Source organism: Spea bombifrons, chromosome 5 (genome assembly GCF_027358695.1).
Source record: "Spea bombifrons isolate aSpeBom1 chromosome 5, aSpeBom1.2.pri, whole genome shotgun sequence".
NCBI classification, from domain to species: domain Eukaryota; kingdom Metazoa; phylum Chordata; class Amphibia; order Anura; family Pelobatidae; genus Spea; species Spea bombifrons.
In genome coordinates this window covers 105,477,557-105,498,213 of record NC_071091.1, presented here as the reverse complement: position 1 = coordinate 105,498,213, position 20,657 = coordinate 105,477,557, and the positions used below count along the sequence as shown (strand labels likewise).

The following is a 20,657-nucleotide window of genomic DNA, read 5'->3' as shown; positions in this document are numbered from 1 at the left end:
ACGCACCGCGGGCGTCCCACGTGGCAGCCTTGGTGGCCAAAAAACCCCAGAACAGATTTTTAACTCCTACCGAAGCGTTTGTCACCCAGACGATGCCGACAAACCTCCACGATTTACAAGTGTAAACATTACATTACGTTTTAATTATGTTTTAATGAGCGGGTAATTAATGGGCTAATAAAAAAGATGACACATTTAATCACCAATCTTAATTAAATAAAAGGTAAATATGTCCTCCTTTCTCACAGCGGCTGATGTATCTCCATTGAGAAATTGCGATATAAAAGCCTCCGAGGGGCTGGCCGCAAATGGGGACGCGGCGCCACCTAGTGACGAAAACAGTAATAGCGCGCTGGAATGCATGTTTTTAGAATAAAAACTCGTATAGAAAATAAGAAAAAAATATACAATATGAGGCTGCATTTTATTTATAAAAATCACAACTATATTTACGATGTAACCCATTTTAGAACACTCACAAAGAAGTGGATACATTTTATGCAAAAAGAAAAAGCGTATTAAATGTTTGTTATTAACAGTAAATGTCGCATTATATAAATCCTGTGCTTTATATGAATGAACGCATTGGAATTCTCAAGGCAGAGATACTAATGAATTAACATCGTGCAGTGCTATATATATATATATACACACACATATGTGTATCCTTTTTATGTGCGTTTGATTAATGGGAAGGATTCGTTTAATGTATTTTTAATTCTTCTTCTTGTAGAAGCTGAACAGCCCAGAGAGAATAACCGAACAGATCCAGAAGGACATCGCCTGGCTGTGCTCCCAGCTGTTGGTCACGTGGACCCAGTTTCTTGAAATTGTGACCCTTCAGCCTGATGTCACCACCTACCTCATGCAAAAACATCACACCTTAAGGGTAACACCGTTCTCATAGTATACCGGATACAGGTTTTCTTTGGTCTTTCTCTTCATTCTACATGGGAGGCTTCATGTTCCTCTATTAGAAGACCACGTTGTGATGACAGCACTTGGCTTTTTCCAAACACAGGGTGATTTCTAATGGTATCACAGGTGTGGAAATGGAGGGGGTAGATAAGTGGAACAGCCTCCCATCAGAAGTGGTAGAGGGTAACACAGTGAGGGTATTAAACACGCATGGGATAGACATACGGCTCCTGAATCTAAGACGAGACCAACGACTGATTAAGGTTTGAGTCTTTACAGCAGGAAAAAATGGGCGGACTAGACGGGGGCCGAATGGGGCCGATCTGCCGGCAGGTTCTATGTTTCTAAAGATAAAAGTATATTCATAACAATTTACTAAATAATCCCAAATTGTCTTCACTTCGTTTGCTTCGTTTCTCTTTTAGGTAAGGAGATTTTCGGAAGCATTCTTCTATACGGAACACGAGAAATCGGCTGTAGTTACTTTTCAGGAGAACCTGTAAGTTTTTCTTTCTTAATGTAAAAACTAACATCGGTTAAATTCCCAGTTCACCCCAATTCACCCCTTACATTCATGGGAGGATATATATATATCGCATTTGTTTTTTGGACAACACTTTTTGTTTCCGCTCGGGTAAAATTGGTAGTGAGAGAGAAACATCGTGAGTAATGAATAAACACATTTAAAAAAAATGTGGGCTTTCTCCGCGATTTTGGACGAATTGGGGAATTTAACAAAATTCTATAACATCCAAATGCACAAGTCTAGTATTAACCAAAACGAAACAAAAGCTTAGCCACCAATCTCTTTATACTAATTGGGAAGTTATCGCATTATGTGATAAATAACTTTTTTATAGTATCAGAGTAGACACATTTAAGACACAATAAAAAAAATCCTAGACATCTCAATTGTGGACAGTTTTGTGTTCTATTCAAAATGTTATAATAACTATTTTATGTCAAGCCACGCTGTTATAGTTCAACCTTTGCAGGATATCCCTAAGCGCGCCGATCCCATATAAATCCACCTTTTCTCTCTGATGTTTGAGGACCATGAATGACAGAAGACGGAGATGTTCCATCAAAATCAACAGTATTTTTAGGGTGTGAATAGACCCCCCCCCAAAAAATAAATATGTGAATCTCTAATTTTTTCCATGTTCTTTCATTAGGATTCAAAGTCACAGCAACTTCTCAACAGAAATTAGAAACTCTGAATACTTCACCAGCATGCCTCCTCTGCCTATTGAATGTATAGACATCGACGGGGACTGGAGCTCTCTTCCCATTATTTTTGAAGACCGCTACGTTGAATGTCCCAAAAAAGGTCCGTATAAATAATTCCGACGGGTGTTTGGCCTGTGCCAGGAGTCCGTCCTTCTTCAAGTGTTTTATATATAAAATATTTTCCACCTGGTTGCTGATTCGTTCATGAATTTGAGTGAATTTGCCAGCTTAGGGTGTACAGGAGATCTGAACATTTCGTCTTCTTGATGTCACGGGGTCAGGGAGAGAGGAAGGATCCTACTATGCAGATAAGCACTGTAGAGAAGTCCAGTATACAGTCCGTAATCAAAAGGGCAAAAGCAGGCAGCGAGGTCAAACGTTTCCGAGGTCGATGCAGGCAGAATAGGAGCAAAACGGGTAAACAGATCCGAGGTCGTAGGCAGGTAGCGAGAATCGTAGTCAAAAAACAGGCAAAGGTCGGTACACAAGGAATTCAAGATAATATAACGCAATCAGCACACCCAAAAAGTATTACACTTTGAACGGGTGAAGACAGGGGAGAAAAGTGGCGTTTAAATAGGAGAGTAATTGCAAACAGCTGTGTAGCGCACGCTACGTACGTTGCGTACGTCGCGTACGCTGCACAGGCTGAGTACGCTGCATAGATTGCGTACGCTGCGTAGATTGCGTACGCTGCGTAGATTGCGTACGCCGCGTACGCAGTGTACGCAGCGGTACGCCCGATGCGGACCTGCGCCGCGTCATACCCGCGTCCCCTTCGGTACGCGAGGGAGACGCACTGACGCGCCCACGGCGAGCAGACGCGGTCCCAGCAGAGATAGAAGATGCGGGACCGCGACACCGCCGTGTGCGCACGGCGGGAACCGCAGCGACGGAGGAGTCGGGACCAGGCGAGGCAGCCCTGGCGTCAGAGGTAAGTACAGCGGCGCGCGTGACAGTACCCCCCCCTCCAGGAGCGCGTCCCGAGCGAGACGGAGCCGGACGAAGAGGGTGGAGCGCATGAAACCGAGCGACGCGAAGGGGAGCATGAACGAAGCGAGCGGGCACCCATGTCCGTTCCTCAGGACCGTACCCCTTCCAAGCCACGAGATACTGAAGGCCGTTACGAACCCTACGTGAATCAAGGATTCTGTCGACGACGTATTCCTCATGACCATGGACGGCAAGCGGGGCTGGAGGCTTGAAAGGAACGGTAAACTGATTGGATACATAGGGTTTCAGCAGGGAGACATGGAAGGACCGCGGAATCCGCATGGTAGGTGGCAAGGCAAGGGACACCGTCACGTCGTTAAGCTTGGCACGAACGCGGAAAGGCCCAATAAAACGAGGCCCCAGGGTCCGGGAAGGTTGCCGCAAACGGATGTTTCGCGTAGATAACCAGACACGGTCGCCCACTTGATAGTCCGGAGGTGGAGTCCTCTTGGCATCAGCAAAGCGTTTATAGCGAAGTTGGGCTTTCAGGAGAACCTCCCGGAGTTTCTTCCAGTGAGCGTCCATGTCAGATACACGCTTGTCTACCGCGGGTACCATGGACGAGGAACGAGAAGACGGAGGAGGCAGTATGACAGGGTGATAGCCCAGGGCAGCAAAAAATGGGGTACATCCAATGGACTCATGCAGAGAGCCATTATAGGTCATCTCTGCGAGCGGCAGGAGAGACGACCAATTGTCCTGGCTATCGTTGCTGAACATTCGCAAGTATTGTTTGAGTGTTTGGTTAGTCTTTTCGGTTTGTCCATTGGTCTGCGGATGATAAGCAGTCGATAAGTGGAGTTGTATTCCGAGTCTCTGGCAGAGGTGTCTCCAATAGCGGGATATGAATTGTGTACCGCGATCGGACACCATGTGGAGCGGAAGACCGTGAAGACGGACGATGTGATTGATAAAAACATCGGCAAGTTGTGAAGAGGATGGCAGGCGTGGTAAGGCGACGAAATGAGCTTGCTTGGAAAAACGGTCGACGACCACCAAGACAGTCGTGTTACCCTGTGATTTGGGGAGATCCACGATAAAGTCCATCGACACGTGTGTCCAGGGAGCCGTGGGAACGGGAAGAGGATGCAGGAGACCTTGAGGTCGACTCCGAGAGGTCTTCTGGCATGCACAGGTGTGACAGGCGGCCAGATATGTTCGGACGTCTCTGGTGAGTGATGGCCACCAGAATGACCTGCGGATGCGGTATTCTGTCTTCCGGAACCCAGAATGACCAGCGAGGAAGGATTTATGTCCCCAGTGAAGAACATCCGTACGAAGACCGGGAGGAACGTAGAGGCGTCCCGGAGGAGGACGTTCAGAAGGCGGGATGGCCCTTTGGGACATACGGATCCTGCTCATCGTGCGTATGGACAGACTGGCAACAAGACGTGTGGATGGAATGATGGGTTCGTTGATGTGCTGATCCCTGTGGTTATCGTGTTGTCTAGAGAGGGCATCAGCTTTGATGTTTTTGGAGCCTGGTCTGTAGGTGATATAGTAATTGAACCGGTTGAAAAATAGCGACCACCGTGCTTGTCGAGGGCTTAATCTCTTGGCGTTCTCGATATACAGCAGGTTCTTGTGGTCTGTTAGGATGATCACGGGTTGTTCTGTACCCTCTAGAAGATGGCGCCACTCCTCAAGTGCCATTTTGATGGCTAGGAGTTCACGGTTACCGACGTCGTAATTCCGTTCGGCTGCGGAGAAACCCTTAGAAAAGAAGGCACATGGATGATATTTTGTGGTTTGATCATGGCGTTGTGATAGGACAGCCCCTGCTCCGGTTTCGGATGCATCTACTTCCAGGAGAAACTGTTTGGTAGGATCCGGCCGACGTAACAGGGGAGCTGAGACAAAAGCTTGTTTTAGCCGTTCGAACGCCTGTCGGGCGTGTGTGGACCACTGAGACGGATCGGCTCCTTTTTTCGTCAAGGCGGTAATAGGGGCTGCTATGGTAGCGTAGTTTCTGATGAATCGCCTGTAATAATTAGCAAAGCCCAGGAACCTTTGGACGGCTTTGAGTGTTCTAGGGAGGGGCCAGGCTGTGATGGCCTCGAGTTTGGCAGGATCCATGTGAAGTCCTTCGGAGGAGACGATATAGCCAAGGAAGGGTAGACGTGTCTTCTCGAATAAGCATTTTTCAGCCTTGGCATACAACCCGTTCTCCCTTAGTCTTTGTAGAACAGCTCGTAGGTGGTGTCGATGTTTTTCGAGTGTTGGAGAATAAACGAGAATATCGTCCAAATACACGATGACATGAGATAAGAGCATGTCCCTGAAGACGTCATTTATGAAGGACTGAAATACTGCAGGAGCGTTGCATAACCCGAAGGGCATGACTTTATATTCATAGTGCCCGAAGCGGGTGTTGAAGGCCGTTTTCCATTCATGCCCGGACTTGATACGGATCAGATTGTAAGCACCCCTGAGGTCTAGCTTTGTGAAGTATTTGGCTCCTTTCAGGAGGTCGTAAATCTCTGTGATGAGAGGAAGGGGGTACCGGTTTTTTATGGTGATACGGTTTAACCCCCTATAATCGATGCATGGCCGTAGGGAACCCTCTTTCTTGGCCACGAAGAAAAATCCAGCTCCAGCAGGAGAAGAGGATGGGCGGATGAAGCCTTTCTCCAGGCTTTCTTGGATATAACGTTCCAGAGCTTTGTTCTCCGGTTCGGAGAGGGGATAAGTACGTCCCCGTGGCGGATCGGTTCCAGGCAATAGATCGATAGCACAATCGTAGGAACGGTGTGGTGGTAGCCTCTCCGCATCTTTTTTGGAGAATACATCCAGATAATCCCAGTAGTGTCTAGGTACTATGGTTTTGGGATCTGTGGGTGTGATCTCGAGGACGAGATTGAGTCGTCGACAAGGCATGACACAAGACTCTTGACAGTAATTGCTCCACGCTAGTATGTCTCCTTTTACCCAATCGATGTGTGGGTTGTGCTGTCGCAGCCAGGGATGTCCCAAGATTAGAGGGGCATGAGGAGACTTGATTATCTCAAACGTGAGCTGTTCCTGGTGGGTTACCCCTACCAGTAGGGTCAGAGGTACGGTTTCCTGTGTCACGAGTCCTGATCCCAGAAGTGAGCCATCAACGGAAGCGACCAGTGAGGGAGCTGTCTTGGTACGAAGCGGTATGTGCTGCTCCTTCGCCCACTGGTGATCCATGAATATGCCCGCAGCCCCGGAATCTATGAATGCGCGGGTGGCTACAACGTGTTCCTCCCAACGGATGGAGACGGGCACCGTCAGGCGTGTAGTGGGAGGAGAAGAAAAAGGACGTGTGCTTAGGTTGCCTTCTCCGGTGCAACCTAAGCGTTGTCTTTTACTGGTTTGCTGGGACAGGAGGACAACAGGTGATCAGCTCGGCCACAGTATAGACAGAGCCCCTGTGTCCGTCTGTGTTTCTTTTCGGCCTCAGTGAGGTGGCGCACTGTCCCTATTTCCATGGGTTCGTCGACCACGAAGGAGGAAGATGTGGCAGCCGAAGGCCTTGTGTAGCCGGAGGCGAGCGGTACTGGTCTTTTCCCACGGGAGTGTTCGTTCGCCCTTTCTTGGATACGTTTATCCACTCTGAGACAAAGGGCTATGAGATCCTCAAGATCCGCAGGGGTATCATGGAAGACGAGGGCGTCTTTGATCTTCTCATTGAGGCCTCGTCGGAAGGCTGCTTTGAGAGCGCCCTCTTCCCAGTTGGTTTCATGGGCCAGGGTGCGGAATTCCACCGTATACTGAGCCAAGGTTTTGCGGCCTTGTTGGATGTCAAGCAGTGAAGACTCCGCTGTTTCTTTACGACCTGGCGCATCGAAAACAGTCCGTACGGCTTCCATGAAAGCGGGGCAGTCCTCGAGGAGATAGGAATCTTGCTCCACGAGGGGAGAAGCCCACAGTAAGGCATCACCTTTGAGCAGCGAAATGATGAATGAGACCCTCTTGGAGGATGTCTGGAACGCCTGGGGGTGATTTCGGAAGTGGAGCATGCATTGATTAAGGAAGCCACGGCATTCCTTCGGATCTCCAGAATATTTGTCTGGCAGAGGGAGCCTGGCAACAGCACCTGTGTCCTCGTGATGAGCGTCTCTGTGATGGGGTGTTCCCACAGTTGGGAGAGACGTCAAAGAACGCAACAAGTCCGTCATGGCATCCACCTTCTGTTCCAGGGACTGTAGCTGGGTGGCTTGCGCCGCCAGACGCTGGTCCTGTAGGTCTTGGCGGGCTTGCAACCGCGCCATATCCGCGGGATCCATGTTTTGACCCGTTCAAAACTGTCACGGGGTCAGGGAGAGAGGAAGGATCCTACTATGCAGATAAGCACTGTAGAGAAGTCCAGTATACAGTCCGTAATCAAAAGGGCAAAAGCAGGCAGCGAGGTCAAACGTTTCCGAGGTCGATGCAGGCAGAATAGGAGCAAAACGGGTAAACAGATCCGAGGTCGTAGGCAGGTAGCGAGAATCGTAGTCAAAAAACAGGCAAAGGTCGGTACACAAGGAATTCAAGATAATATAACGCAATCAGCACACCCAAAAAGTATTACACTTTGAACGGGTGAAGACAGGGGAGAAAAGTGGCGTTTAAATAGGAGAGTAATTGCAAACAGCTGTGTAGCGCACGCTACGTACGTTGCGTACGTCGCGTACGCTGCACAGGCTGAGTACGCTGCATAGATTGCGTACGCTGCGTAGATTGCGTACGCTGCGTAGATTGCGTACGCCGCGTACGCAGTGTACGCAGCGGTACGCCCGATGCGGACCTGCGCCGCGTCATACCCGCGTCCCCTTCGGTACGCGAGGGAGACGCACTGACGCGCCCACGGCGAGCAGACGCGGTCCCAGCAGAGATAGAAGATGCGGGACCGCGACACCGCCGTGTGCGCACGGCGGGAACCGCAGCGACGGAGGAGTCGGGACCAGGCGAGGCAGCCCTGGCGTCAGAGGTAAGTACAGCGGCGCGCGTGACACTTGACTTGATGATGCCCACCCCTGGAAGAAAGGTGAAGCTGGTCCTGCAAAATGCAATTCATGGGCAGAAATGCCATGAATGTTATCTTTCTGATTTAACTATACATTATACAGGGCCAGATCAGCCCTTCCTACAGGAGAAGCTCCCTGAGGTTGACCCTTCATAGTGAAGTTCATCTCATCTGCGAACTCTTACATTACTGTCTCCTGATTAAAATATTATTATTACTAGAGATGGGAAGGTCTGGAAAAAAAACCTGAAAATTGGGGGGGGAAATAATTTTTTTTTTCCAAAGCCATTTTGTGTTTTTCCAGAAAAATTGAGTGCGGAATATCTTCCTTCTTTCACAATGATAAATAATACGTTTATGACACGGCCTTCAAAGTGTATTACATGAAGACCTTGAATGATGCAATGAGGCACAGATAATGCCGGTTACTTCACTCTTTGATTTGCAATTGGTGCTAAGCTGCAACTCTGATTGGGCGATTGTGATCGACCTCCCCGTCCAATCCATGCAGGAGGATAAGAGGAGATCTTTTGTTTGTTTTTAATGGTTCCTTCATTTATTTTGTTGCATTTGAGACAGACCTTGGTGTTCCATTTGCAACAAAAAAAAGCAAATTTAGTTTATTATTTACTGAATAATAATAATTTTATTTGAAGCATTTTACTTTTATATACACTGCATTTCATGTTCCCAGTGTAACAAAATAAATTTGCATTTGTAAAACGACTCTAATCTGCAATTTTTAACATTTTTCTGAAAATGTCAATTTTTTCAGGAAAAAATACTTTTTTTTTTCTTTTTTTTTTCATGGCTTAAAATTTTTTGGAAATCTTACATCTCTAGTCATTACCAATAACAAAACGGTAAAAAGGCATTCTTGCCCAATAAGAGACCTCTATGATTTTTATGCAATACAATACCGTCTTTTGATAAATAGACCTCTTTTTCAGCTGTCGCCATGGAAACCATGCAGCAGGAAATTACGAATGAAAACAATCACAATTCTGAAAAAGAAAATGAATTAGAAAATGTTACCGCTTCTCGCAATTCTCATGTCGTACAGACCACGACCGTTCATGAAAATGCCTCCTTTGAACAAGCGAGTGCCATGATGTCAGAAAACCATGATGTCGGCCACAATCCAAAACAATATCTGAATCTAGAGGAGGAACCAAGGAACGACGAGTCTGAATACGTAACATGGTTTTCTACAGCGGACAGACCTTATTCCTCCGACGTTGACCATGGAACAGAATTAACGACAATGACAGAAAGGAAACGTGACCAACTTGACCATACTCTTGGTAATTGTCAAGAGGCCAACAGACCGACCGGTGTTACGTATATTGAGGTAAAACAAAGTACCCATGACCAATATAGGGGAGAAGCAGTATTGGTTTTGAGTGCCTCGCATGGAGAATTAGGTTCTTTGTCCAACGCAGAAGATAAAACACTTCCAACTGAGAAAGAGACCATCAAAACCAAGATGGACACCACTGGCTCAGAGGAGATGATTCTACAGGACACGAGCAGCTCTAAAAATGGGACAGTCCCTGTGCATAGGTCATTAAATCAAAGTATGCACATATTACTAAAAAGCAACAGCACTGAGCTAATCAATAATCCTTCAAAATATACTTCATTGACGAAATGTTTTCCCAAGGAAAGTGGGGAAGAGTTTTCTCCGCGCTCCGAGGCTATCAAGAGATCCTCATCCGTCATATCGGACTCGGGCATAGAAAGCGAGCCGAGTTCGGTAGCGTGGTGCGATATACGCAACAGGACCATGGAAGTACCCAGCGATCGAGACGGTCTTCAGCAGTTATCCAGAAAATACGGAATGTACAGAAGCTCTCTAGAAGGAATGCACGCAGAGAGTAACACTAGCTTGCCAAGTGGCATTCAAGCCTCGTTGACTTCCATTAATTCTTTGCCTTTTGAAGAGGAAGAACGAGAAATGGAACTTTCTAAACTAACAAAGTCTGTTTCCGCGCCACAGATCAGTAGTCCAAAGGAATCAGCGGATGACATGGACTTAATGAACAAAGAGGTTGACGATATTGGTGAGAATACAAGTCCACGGGGAAGTGAACTTTCTAAAAATCCTAAAGCTGGAACTTTGAGAAGAAACTCTGATGAAAAATCAAAAATCAGTGGCAAAGATTCTGACATCATATCCTATTCTTCTACGAACAATATGGATGATTGCAACGAGGCCCCACCAACAGAAACTACAACTTTAGATTCGTACGCAATATCCAACAGTAGTGTTATAACAAAGTGCACTTTAACAGATCGGAATGTTTTTGGAGCGGTGGATGATCCATCAACAACCTCAATGCAAACATCAAGCCTTCAAGACTCAGAGTCCTTTTCTGAATGTGTTAACACAGGGCCGAAATCTGCTTCTTTGTCTCTGGGACCATTGCCGGATACGGACGTTACCTTACAATCCAGCGTTTCGGAGTCTAAAAATACACTTGATGGATTCCCAGCTTTGGAAGAAATCGAACTCGACGATGAACCAACTAATGGGCAGACGCTCGGTGGCTATTACCATTCTGTACCCAATACTGACCATAAGGGTGCAATCAGAAGTTCTGCTGCTCTCGCAGAAGCCAGCTCTAGCACTTCTGCCCTCGCTTTAGATGGGAGACGCGCTGTAGAGATGGTTAACCTGTCCGTGTCTTGTACAGCCACCTGCCTGCCATTTTCTTCGGTCCAAAAAGACGCTCCGATGATTCCTGGTTTCTCCTCAAAGCAGGCGTTGTTTCCGATTACGAGGCAGCCTTTGGGATCGTTCGGGGTCATAACCAGCAGCGAGGAAGCTGATAAGGAGGTCAACGAGAGGATGCTTAGGTGAGATATTATTACAAATTGGTTACAGTGCGGCTTTTTTAGTTGGTACACCGCATGCGCTGATCTGAGTGCCGAGTGGTCTCCAGTATGGACTGGAGGGTGGCAGACGTAGGCGTTGTTAACGAGTGTGTTTTCTAGTTTTCATCAGGCTAAAGACAAATTCAGGAAGCAGCTGCCGTTTGACGGCTTCCTATACAGCGACCTGTCCATTCTGGCCTCTGACGGGCCCTACTTTCCACCGGAGGAGGAACATGCAGAGGATGGAATCCATCTGGTGGTCTGTGTGCATGGACTAGATGGTAACGCATCTTTAATATTAGGGTTTTTTTAAGCGTGGGAGAGAAACATTTATTTTGAGTTATAATAAATTGTTGGGGAAGTTGTCCTGGATAGCAAAGACGAAATACAATGGATAATGTTGCGCATGTATTCAAGTATTTTAAAGGTCTATCACCGCGCCCATTCAATACCCTGAATACGCCAATGCAATGGTGTTTAAGGGTTAAAACGTACGTGTTGTGAAAACAAGCTTATGTGTATACCGAGGGAGCTGTCATCTTAACTTCTTGTTCCCAGGATCTGCATAGTTATTTCTCCCCTGTTACGTTATCGATGGCTGCTTGGGTCCGTTGAAGGGGCAGGTAAAATTACTACGCGTTAGTTTTGCCACATTTTGCTGCTGATTTAAGCTTTATTGGAGGTAAGAAAGGTAAGAAAGTCACCCAATTAAATATCTCCAATACTATTAAGACAAAATGCACAAGCTACAGGAAGTCCAAATAAATACATTCAGCCGGACTGACCGGACGCCAACGCTTTCAGTGGTGTAACAAAAAATCCCGGGCCCGTCCTGTGAAACCTACACACACACACAAACCGTAACACACACTTATACAGACATACACACTGTAACATATTTACACACTAACACATAAACACAGTAACATACTTACACACACTGACATACTCAAACACACTAATACAGACATACTAACATATTTACACACAGACACTGTAACATATTCACACAGTAACCGATATACACACTAACACATACACACAATAACATACTTACACACACTAACATACTCACACTAATACAGACATACTAACATATTTACACACACAGTAACATACTTACACACTAACACATACACACAGTAACATACTTACACACACTAATACAGACATACTAACATATTTACACACACAGTAACATATTTACACACTAACACATACACACACTAACATACTTACACACACTAATACAGACATACTAACATATTTACACACTAGCACATACACACAGTAACATACTTACACACACGTACCTTTGCTGGTTCAGGAGTGAAGTATCTCTCCTGCTCCCTCGCGGTCCTCGCACGCTGCTTATGTCTGATCACCCGGAACTCACATCACGCAGGCATTAAAGCTGAGTCTGATTTTGTCTTCCCTGTTAAATTACTGCTGGCATAAATAATAGAAATTATGCTATAAATAGGAAACATTTTAAGAAATGACGGCATAACGTACAGAAAAGTCGGCTCTCCCTCTTCTCACCGGATGATTACCAAGATGATTTTCTCTGCGTATCTCTCCTGCATGTTTGTGTTTGACGTCGCGCTGTAACTTTATTGGTTCTGTTTTTTGATACCGTTAGGTAATAGCGCCGATCTACGGCTCGTGAAAACGTTTCTGGAGTTGGGTCTCCCTGGAGCCAATCTTGACTTCCTCATGTCTGAAAAGAACCAGGTATGCGACACAAACCTACTCTGTCACCTACCAAGGGTACCCCTGTGTACATATATACATTTACGTATACACCTATACACTCTCCTACACACACACAGACCCACTTGGCCTGTCTATCCTGCTATAGAGACTCAAACCTCAATCAGTCGTTTGTCTCGTCTTAGATTCAGGAGCCGTGTGTCTGTCCCATGCATGTGTAATCCCCTTACTGTATTACCCTCTACCACCTCTGCTGGGAGTCAGTTCAAATTATCTACCACCCTCTCAGTAAACTCAACCTTCCTTACGTTACATCTAAAATACATACGCTCTCTCTCACGGTCGCGCCAAAACGTACCCTACCCACATGGGAATTTGCCCAGTGTGCTAGACGGCCGGTCCGAGCCTGAACTTACAACCTACTTATTATTCTCATTGTATTTAAAAGATGACCGCAAAAAAAAAATCTTAAAACTGAACGGTAAATTATTTGGCGGAATATATATTCATATATTTATAATTGGTCAGCAGTATTTTAGCCAAAGCCATTTGCTTCTCAAAAACGTCCTCAAAAGACCACCAATGGATGTGGGTTTAGGGATGAGCCAGCTGTCTAGGAAGAAACAGTCAAGACTTACTTTAAATTGACTTTTCTATAGCGTCGTTACATACAATTATGTCAAATCTTACGAATATATATATATATAATCTAAATAATTGTTCACTTTTGAAAGCAGTTGTTTCTGTTTCTTTCAGACGGATACATTTGCGGACTTTGATGCTATGACCGATAGACTTATCGACGAAATCATCCAACACATCCAGCTATACAACCTGTCAATCTCAAGAATAAGGTGAGCCGGGTTCATTCTTACACGTCTTTCCCAAAGATAAATCCCAAAAGCCGCGTTGTTCTTCCGTGTAGCGAAAAAAAAAGGTGTGATGGTTAGCTTTTAGAAGCTTTACATAAAATGATGTTTTCTTTGACAGTTTTATTGGACATTCCTTGGGGAACATCATCATTCGCTCTGTACTGACCCGTCCCCGATTCCGATATTACCTCAGCAGACTGCACACCTTCCTCTCCCTGTCCGGACCTCACCTCGGCACGCTTTACAGTAACAGTACTTTAGTGAGTACAGGTAAGATGGGCAATAAATCTACCTTTTCTGACCTAAATTGACTGTTTTTTGGTTTTTTTAATATATATATAGTTATATTTATGTCTGTATATATTCATAAGATATCATTATTATTGAGAAAAAATAAACTGATACATCAAGGGTATAAGCAAAATGATCTTACTTCTAATGCAGAAAAAGTATCAAAATAAAATGACGCGCCATATTACTATGATTTCTAATTTTAAGTGGTTTTATTACTTACCATGGAGCCAATTTAGCCGGGCTGCGTTTCCTTTGAACCTACTGAGACTCTTCCATAATTTAAAGCCCCCCGCAGAATGAGTTGGCTTAAATGGATCCACTCAGCTAGTCATTTTGACTGGTTCCTTCACCATGTTGAGTCGACTCAACTCCACTTCTAGCATTGCAATGGCGAGCCAAGCAAGCTGTCTGTTGGAATGGAAGGCGAGTGAGGCCAGAACTGATCAGAGACCGATTGACCAACTCACCTGCCAATGAAGCTGCCTATTTTCTTGCAAACTCAACTGATCAACAGCTGTCGAGTGACCATCTCGATGGTAATCTAATGGTTATTGGGTACAACTTGGTGGATCTTCAGCCGTCCAACTCAGAAGCACTTAAGTTGCAACACGACCTTTGGTAACAGATGAGTCCCCACTCAAATTGAGTTTGCCAAAAACTTTTAATTCATGTGCATTAGAGGTTCATTTGACGGACACCTTGAACTTACGCGATGAAGAAGCTGGCACCTTATCAGCTAGTGACCAGAATTACTGAGATTTGGGATTCCATCTCGATAATTACCGGCCATTTGCTTTAATTATCTAGGGACTGTCCTGATTCCTGCTTAAAACCGAGAGTCCTGCGCTGCACATTTTATCTCCGACAAAGAGACAAATCCCTGTCCTTCTAGAAGAGACCTCTGAAGTTCCAAAAACTTACGTGGCTCTCTACGGTTTTATTCTTAACTAAATAACACATTACTTCCCATTTGAGTTTCAACTTTATGATAAACAAAAACAAAACGCATGTTACTACAACTTCTACCCAGCTGTGTTTGGCACATTTTGAAAGTTGTTTTTGCCCCTAGGCTTGTGGTTAATGCAAAAGTTGAAAAAGTCAGGATCCCTTCTGCAGCTGACCTTCCGGGATAATCCAGATCTGCGAAAATCGTTCCTGTACCAACTCAGCCAAAAGCCAGGTGCGTAGAGACAGGTTCTACGACTACGCCTGGGATATGAGTTCCGTCATAGAATCCCTTCTGGTTCTCACCGTACATGGTCTAGAATTCCAAGATGAGTTACAAAAAAAATTCTCAAAGGTACCGAAAATCAAATTATCGCCCGGATTTTCTTCCAGCCCTGCTTTATGTATGATTAAAACAAATGACCTACATCCTCACTACTGCCCCTAGAAGCTGATATATTACACTCACTTGCTTTTCACTCACTCACTCACTCACTCACTCACTCACTCACTCACTTTTCTTGAATATTGTGACATAGGTTTCTTATTTTTATGACTTGTTAAAAATAAAATATATTTTTTTTAAATGTTTTGGGGCAGTATTCTAAGGTATTTTTGTTTTTCAGGCCTCCAGTATTTTAAGAATGTTGTTTTGGTGGCGTCACCGCAGGATCGATACGTCCCGTTTCATTCGGCAAGAATAGAGATGTGTAAAAACGCCATTAAGGACAAACACACAGGTAAAGCACATGAACATGCGCCGCCGATGCCACGTTTATCATATCAGAATACGTTTTCTTCTGGGGGTGAAGGAAGTTCTTCTTTTCTTCTGCCGTCAAAACATTTGGAGTTTGGAGGGGCATTTCTTAGATTGCCTCCATCACATTCACACTCGGAATCCCACATTATATTTTATTTTAAAAAAAACAAAACACTTACTTCAGGCAGAAGATGAAGCCCTGCAGCTGCCTTCCTCCTCAATGGTCCAATGATTCTTGAGGCGGTCAATCACTGGCAGGAAAACACTCCAATGGAGATCAATGGGAGGGCTTTCCAAGCATGGACGTGTGGGGGGGCAGAACGGACCCTCGCCCACAGCGTTTGTTGAGCCGGTGCTGAGGCTGACTGGCATTGGGTATATGTAGCTGGCTGGGTATATAACGTGCGAGGAGATGTATCCGGCTGGCATCTCCTTCATGGAAAATAGCTACGGGGCGGGCAAAGGGGCGAATGCATATGGGGGGAGGGGTTCCACAGAATCCCCCCATACATACGCAAGGAGGGGGTGTCATGACAATTTAAAGGGACCACTCAGTTATCATCGGCATTAAAGTGTATCTGATGGCTGGCGTGTCCCTTTAAAGATGACTTTTTTTGTATTCTAGTTACAATATGGATTTATATTCTGATTTTTGGCCCATTGTGTTATAATACCGGACACTGAGCGTTCTGAACGGCCCGCTATATCGTTACATCGCGTTCCGAGGGTTATTGGAATATTTTTTTTCTTCCCAGGCAGCGGATGTATCGGCGTAGATCTCGCTCCCCGCTGCTTTGGGCAATCGTTCCATCCAATTGCTGCATTTAACTTGTTACAAAATATACCTGCAAATTGTATCTCATTTTCTGCACATAAGGGAGTAAACAGCAAAATCAATGGCTCGATGCCGAACGCTGTTTAGCGATAATAATAATGTTGTAAGAAGCATTGTAGCCGTTTTAACATCGATGACAGGAGTTTGCAAATGAGTCTGCGCTCGTTAACCGAATGGAGATCGTTACAGAAACAGGGTCAGTTACCCGGCTGCGTTCAAACGCTGGTTACAATTCCCCCTCGTTGTAATTACCCATCGCGGCGCGGATCCTGTTAACTCTGGATATAGAAAGACTGCACATAATTACTGTTACCAACCGAATCGGGTATTTCTGTAACCGGTAGGGAGCTGTCCTGTTATGGCGTTAAAGGGGAAATCCTACCAAACATAGAAACACAAAATTTCACGGCAGATATGAAACAGGCTACCCATCTAGTCTGCCCGACAAAATCTTCTTATTCCTAGTATCAGACAAACATCCTGACTCTTTTATCATACTGTCTGTGGTAAACAATGGAATTGCTCAGTCTTAATCACCCAGCTAGATACTCTGACTAATGAAAGTCTATGGAGGAGCGGACTTCATTAGCATCGCCATAAAGCATCAGCTCAGTGTGGTGTTTGAGCCGGGAAAGTCACCCAAAATATCACATGACTGACAGCAACGGCGGCTCCAGGTCTGCAGATAAAGGGGGTTTATTGGAACAAAATGAAATAAAATCAGGTTCTTGTCAACACTGAAATTACAGTGCTGGGGGGGTATATTACTGTATACAGCGCTGGGGGTTATATTACTGTATACAGCGCTGGGGGGGTTATATTACTGTATACAGCACTGGGGGGTTATATTACTGTATACAGAGCTGGGGGGTTATATTACTGTATACAGCGCTGGGGGTTATATTACTGTATACAGCGCCGGGGGTTATATTACTGTATACAGCGCCGGGGGTTATATTACTGTATACAGCGCTGGGGGTTATATTACTGTATACAGCGCTGGGGGTTATATTACTGTATACAGCTCTGGGGGGTTATATTACTGTATACAGCGCCGGGGGTTATATTACTGTATACAGCGCTGGGGGTTATATTACTGTATACAGCGCTGGGGTTATATTACTGTACACAGTGCTGGGGGTTATTACTGTATACAGCGCTGGGGGTTATATTACTGTATACAGCTCTGGGGGTTATATTACTGTATACAGCGCTGGGGGTTATATTACTGTATACAGCGCTGGGGGTTATATTACTGTATACAGCGCTGGGGGTTATATTACTGTATACAGTGCTGGGGGTTATATTACTGTATACAGCGCTGGGGGGTTATATTACTGTATACAGCACTGGGGGGTTATATTACTGTATACAGCGCTGGGGGTTATATTACTGTATACAGCGCTGGGGGTTATATTACTGTATACAGCGCTGGGGGTTATATTACTGTATACAGTACTGGGGGGTTATATTACTGTATACAGCGCTGGGGGTTATATTACTGTATACAGCGCTGGGGGGTAATATTACTGTATACAGTGCTGGGGGGTTATATTACTGTATACAGCGCTGGGGGTTATATTAATGTATACAGTGCTGGGGGGTTATATTACTGTATACAGCACTGGGGGTTATATTACTGTATACAGCTCTGGGGGTTATATTACTGTATACAGCGCTGGGGGTTATATTACTGTATACAGCTCTGGGGGTTATTACTGTATACAGCGCTGGGGGTTATATTACTGTATACAGCTCTGGGGGTTATATTACTGTATACAGCGCTGGGGGTTATATTACTGTATACAGCGCTGGGGGTTATATTACTGTATACAGCTCTGGGGGTTATATTACTGTATACAGCGCTGGGGGTTATATTACTGTATACAGTGCTGGGGGTTATATTACTGTATACAGCGCTGGGGGGTTATATTACTGTATACAGCACTGGGGGGTTATATTACTGTATACAGCGCTGGGGGTTATATTACTGTATACAGCGCTGGGGGTTATATTACTGTATACAGCGCTGGGGGTTATATTACTGTATACAGTACTGGGGGGTTATATTACTGTATACAGCGCTGGGGGTTATATTACTGTATACAGCGCTGGGGGGTAATATTACTGTATACAGTGCTGGGGGGTTATATTACTGTATACAGCGCTGGGGGTTATATTAATGTATACAGTGCTGGGGGGTTATATTACTGTATACAGCACTGGGGGTTATATTACTGTATACAGCTCTGGGGGTTATATTACTGTATACAGCGCTGGGGGTTATATTACTGTATACAGCTCTGGGGGTTATTACTGTATACAGCGCTGGGGGGTTATATTACTGTATACAGCGCTGGGGGTTATATTACTGTATACAGCTCTGGGGGTTATTACTGTATACAGTGCTGGGGGGTTATATTACTGTATACAGCGCTGGGGGTTATATTAATGTATACAGTGCTGGGGGGTTATATTACTGTATACAGCACTGGGGGTTATATTACTGTATACAGCTCTGGGGGTTATATTACTGTATACAGCGCTGGGGGTTATATTACTGTATACAGCGCTGGGGGTTATATTACTGTATACAGTACTGGGGGGTTATATTACTGTATACAGCGCTGGGGGTTATATTACTGTATACAGCGCTGGGGGGTAATATTACTGTATACAGTGCTGGGGGGTTATATTACTGTATACAGCGCTGGGGGTTATATTAATGTATACAGTGCTGGGGGGTTATATTACTGTATACAGCACTGGGGGTTATATTACTGTATACAGCACTGGGGGGTTATATTACTGTATACAGCGCTGGGGGTTATATTACTGTATACAGCGCTGGGGGTTATATTACTGTATACAGCGCTGGGGGTTATATTACTGTATACAGTACTGGGGGGTTATATTACTGTATACAGCGCTGGGGGTTATATTACTGTATACAGCGCTGGGGGGTAATATTACTGTATACAGTGCTGGGGGGTTATATTACTGTATACAGCGCTGGGGGTTATATTAATGTATACAGTGCTGGGGGGTTATATTACTGTATACAGCACTGGGGGTTATATTACTGTATACAGCTCTGGGGGTTATATTACTGTATACAGCGCTGGGGGTTATATTACTGTATACAGCTCTGGGGGTTATTACTGTATACAGCGCTGGGGGGTTATATTACTGTATACAGCGCTGGGGGTTATATTACTGTATACAGCGCTGGGGGGTTATATTACTGTATACAGCGCTTTATACAGCGTTTATCCTCCAGGAGAAAAATATAAGTTTCCCATGTGAAATAATAATTTATAAATAACTTATTGAAAAGATAAATAAATTAATTATTAAGTTATTGAAAAGAACCTTTTTAATCTTTACATCGTAGCTCAGTGTATATCTGACACGTTGTGCGTACATACATGTCCTCCCCAGTGCATCATACATGTGACAAAACATACAATGTTACATTGATACATGATTAACACATTTATATCCATTCATTGTAAATGATACTAAGTAATGTTCAGTTATCTGGATGACATCACTCTAACATCATTTTTTATCACTATTTCAGGTCCTGTTTATACAGAAATGATAAACAACCTCCTGCAGCCCGTGATAGACGCGAAGGACTGCAGGTTAATTCGGCACAACGTGTTTCACGCTCTCCCAAACACGGCAAACACGCTCATTGGACGCGCAGCCCACATCGCCGTACTGGATTCCGAACAATTTCTGGAGAAATTCCTCCTCGTTGCGGGACTCGGTTACTTCAAGTAGCTTCTTCTAATGATGTCATTGGGTGAACCGCATCGCAAAACCAAAAAACCTCCGAGAAGTACGCCGGACGTTATCTGAGGACATCTTATTACATTGAATGTGACGCTCATACTGCATAAAAGTGCGCATGTCTTTTGGCTCTTACGTCGTGTATTGTACGGGCATGCTCAAGGGCAATTCTTTTCAAACTATGTCGCCCCTAGGACCTTCTTACAGTTCCCAAGATACTAGCAGTGTGACAGAAAGGGTTCTCGCGAGTGTAGGAAGCAGGAACTAGAATGGTGTTCTATCACATTTAAATCACAAAATATTCATTTCTTTACATTTATTAACAAATACTTGGGTTCTGAGGTGGTTATGAGGCCATATTTGGAAAACTTCCTGTGCAAAAAAGACATCCTTTATTGTACAAATGGGCTTCTTTTTGATGACTGCTCAATCAACGCACTTACATTT

General features: G+C 44.8%; 1 protein-coding gene across 1 annotated transcript in view; it reads left to right on the top strand.

Moving 5' to 3' along the window:
• The window catches only part of FAM135B (family with sequence similarity 135 member B), a 66,599-nt gene extending 46,211 nt beyond the window's left edge, over positions 1 to 20,388 (top strand). Inside the window, exons 10-20 of the mRNA XM_053466356.1 lie at positions 734 to 889; positions 1,344 to 1,417; positions 2,094 to 2,248; positions 9,067 to 10,975; positions 11,114 to 11,274; positions 12,636 to 12,727; positions 13,463 to 13,560; positions 13,697 to 13,848; positions 14,942 to 15,052; positions 15,444 to 15,557; positions 19,996 to 20,388. Of these exons, the coding sequence (XP_053322331.1) occupies positions 734 to 889; positions 1,344 to 1,417; positions 2,094 to 2,248; positions 9,067 to 10,975; positions 11,114 to 11,274; positions 12,636 to 12,727; positions 13,463 to 13,560; positions 13,697 to 13,848; positions 14,942 to 15,052; positions 15,444 to 15,557; positions 19,996 to 20,201 (3,228 nt within the window). The 3' untranslated portion in view covers positions 20,202 to 20,388. The remainder of the gene's footprint in view (positions 1 to 733; positions 890 to 1,343; positions 1,418 to 2,093; positions 2,249 to 9,066; positions 10,976 to 11,113; positions 11,275 to 12,635; positions 12,728 to 13,462; positions 13,561 to 13,696; positions 13,849 to 14,941; positions 15,053 to 15,443; positions 15,558 to 19,995) is intronic.
• The last annotated feature ends 269 nt before the right edge of the window (positions 20,389 to 20,657 follow it).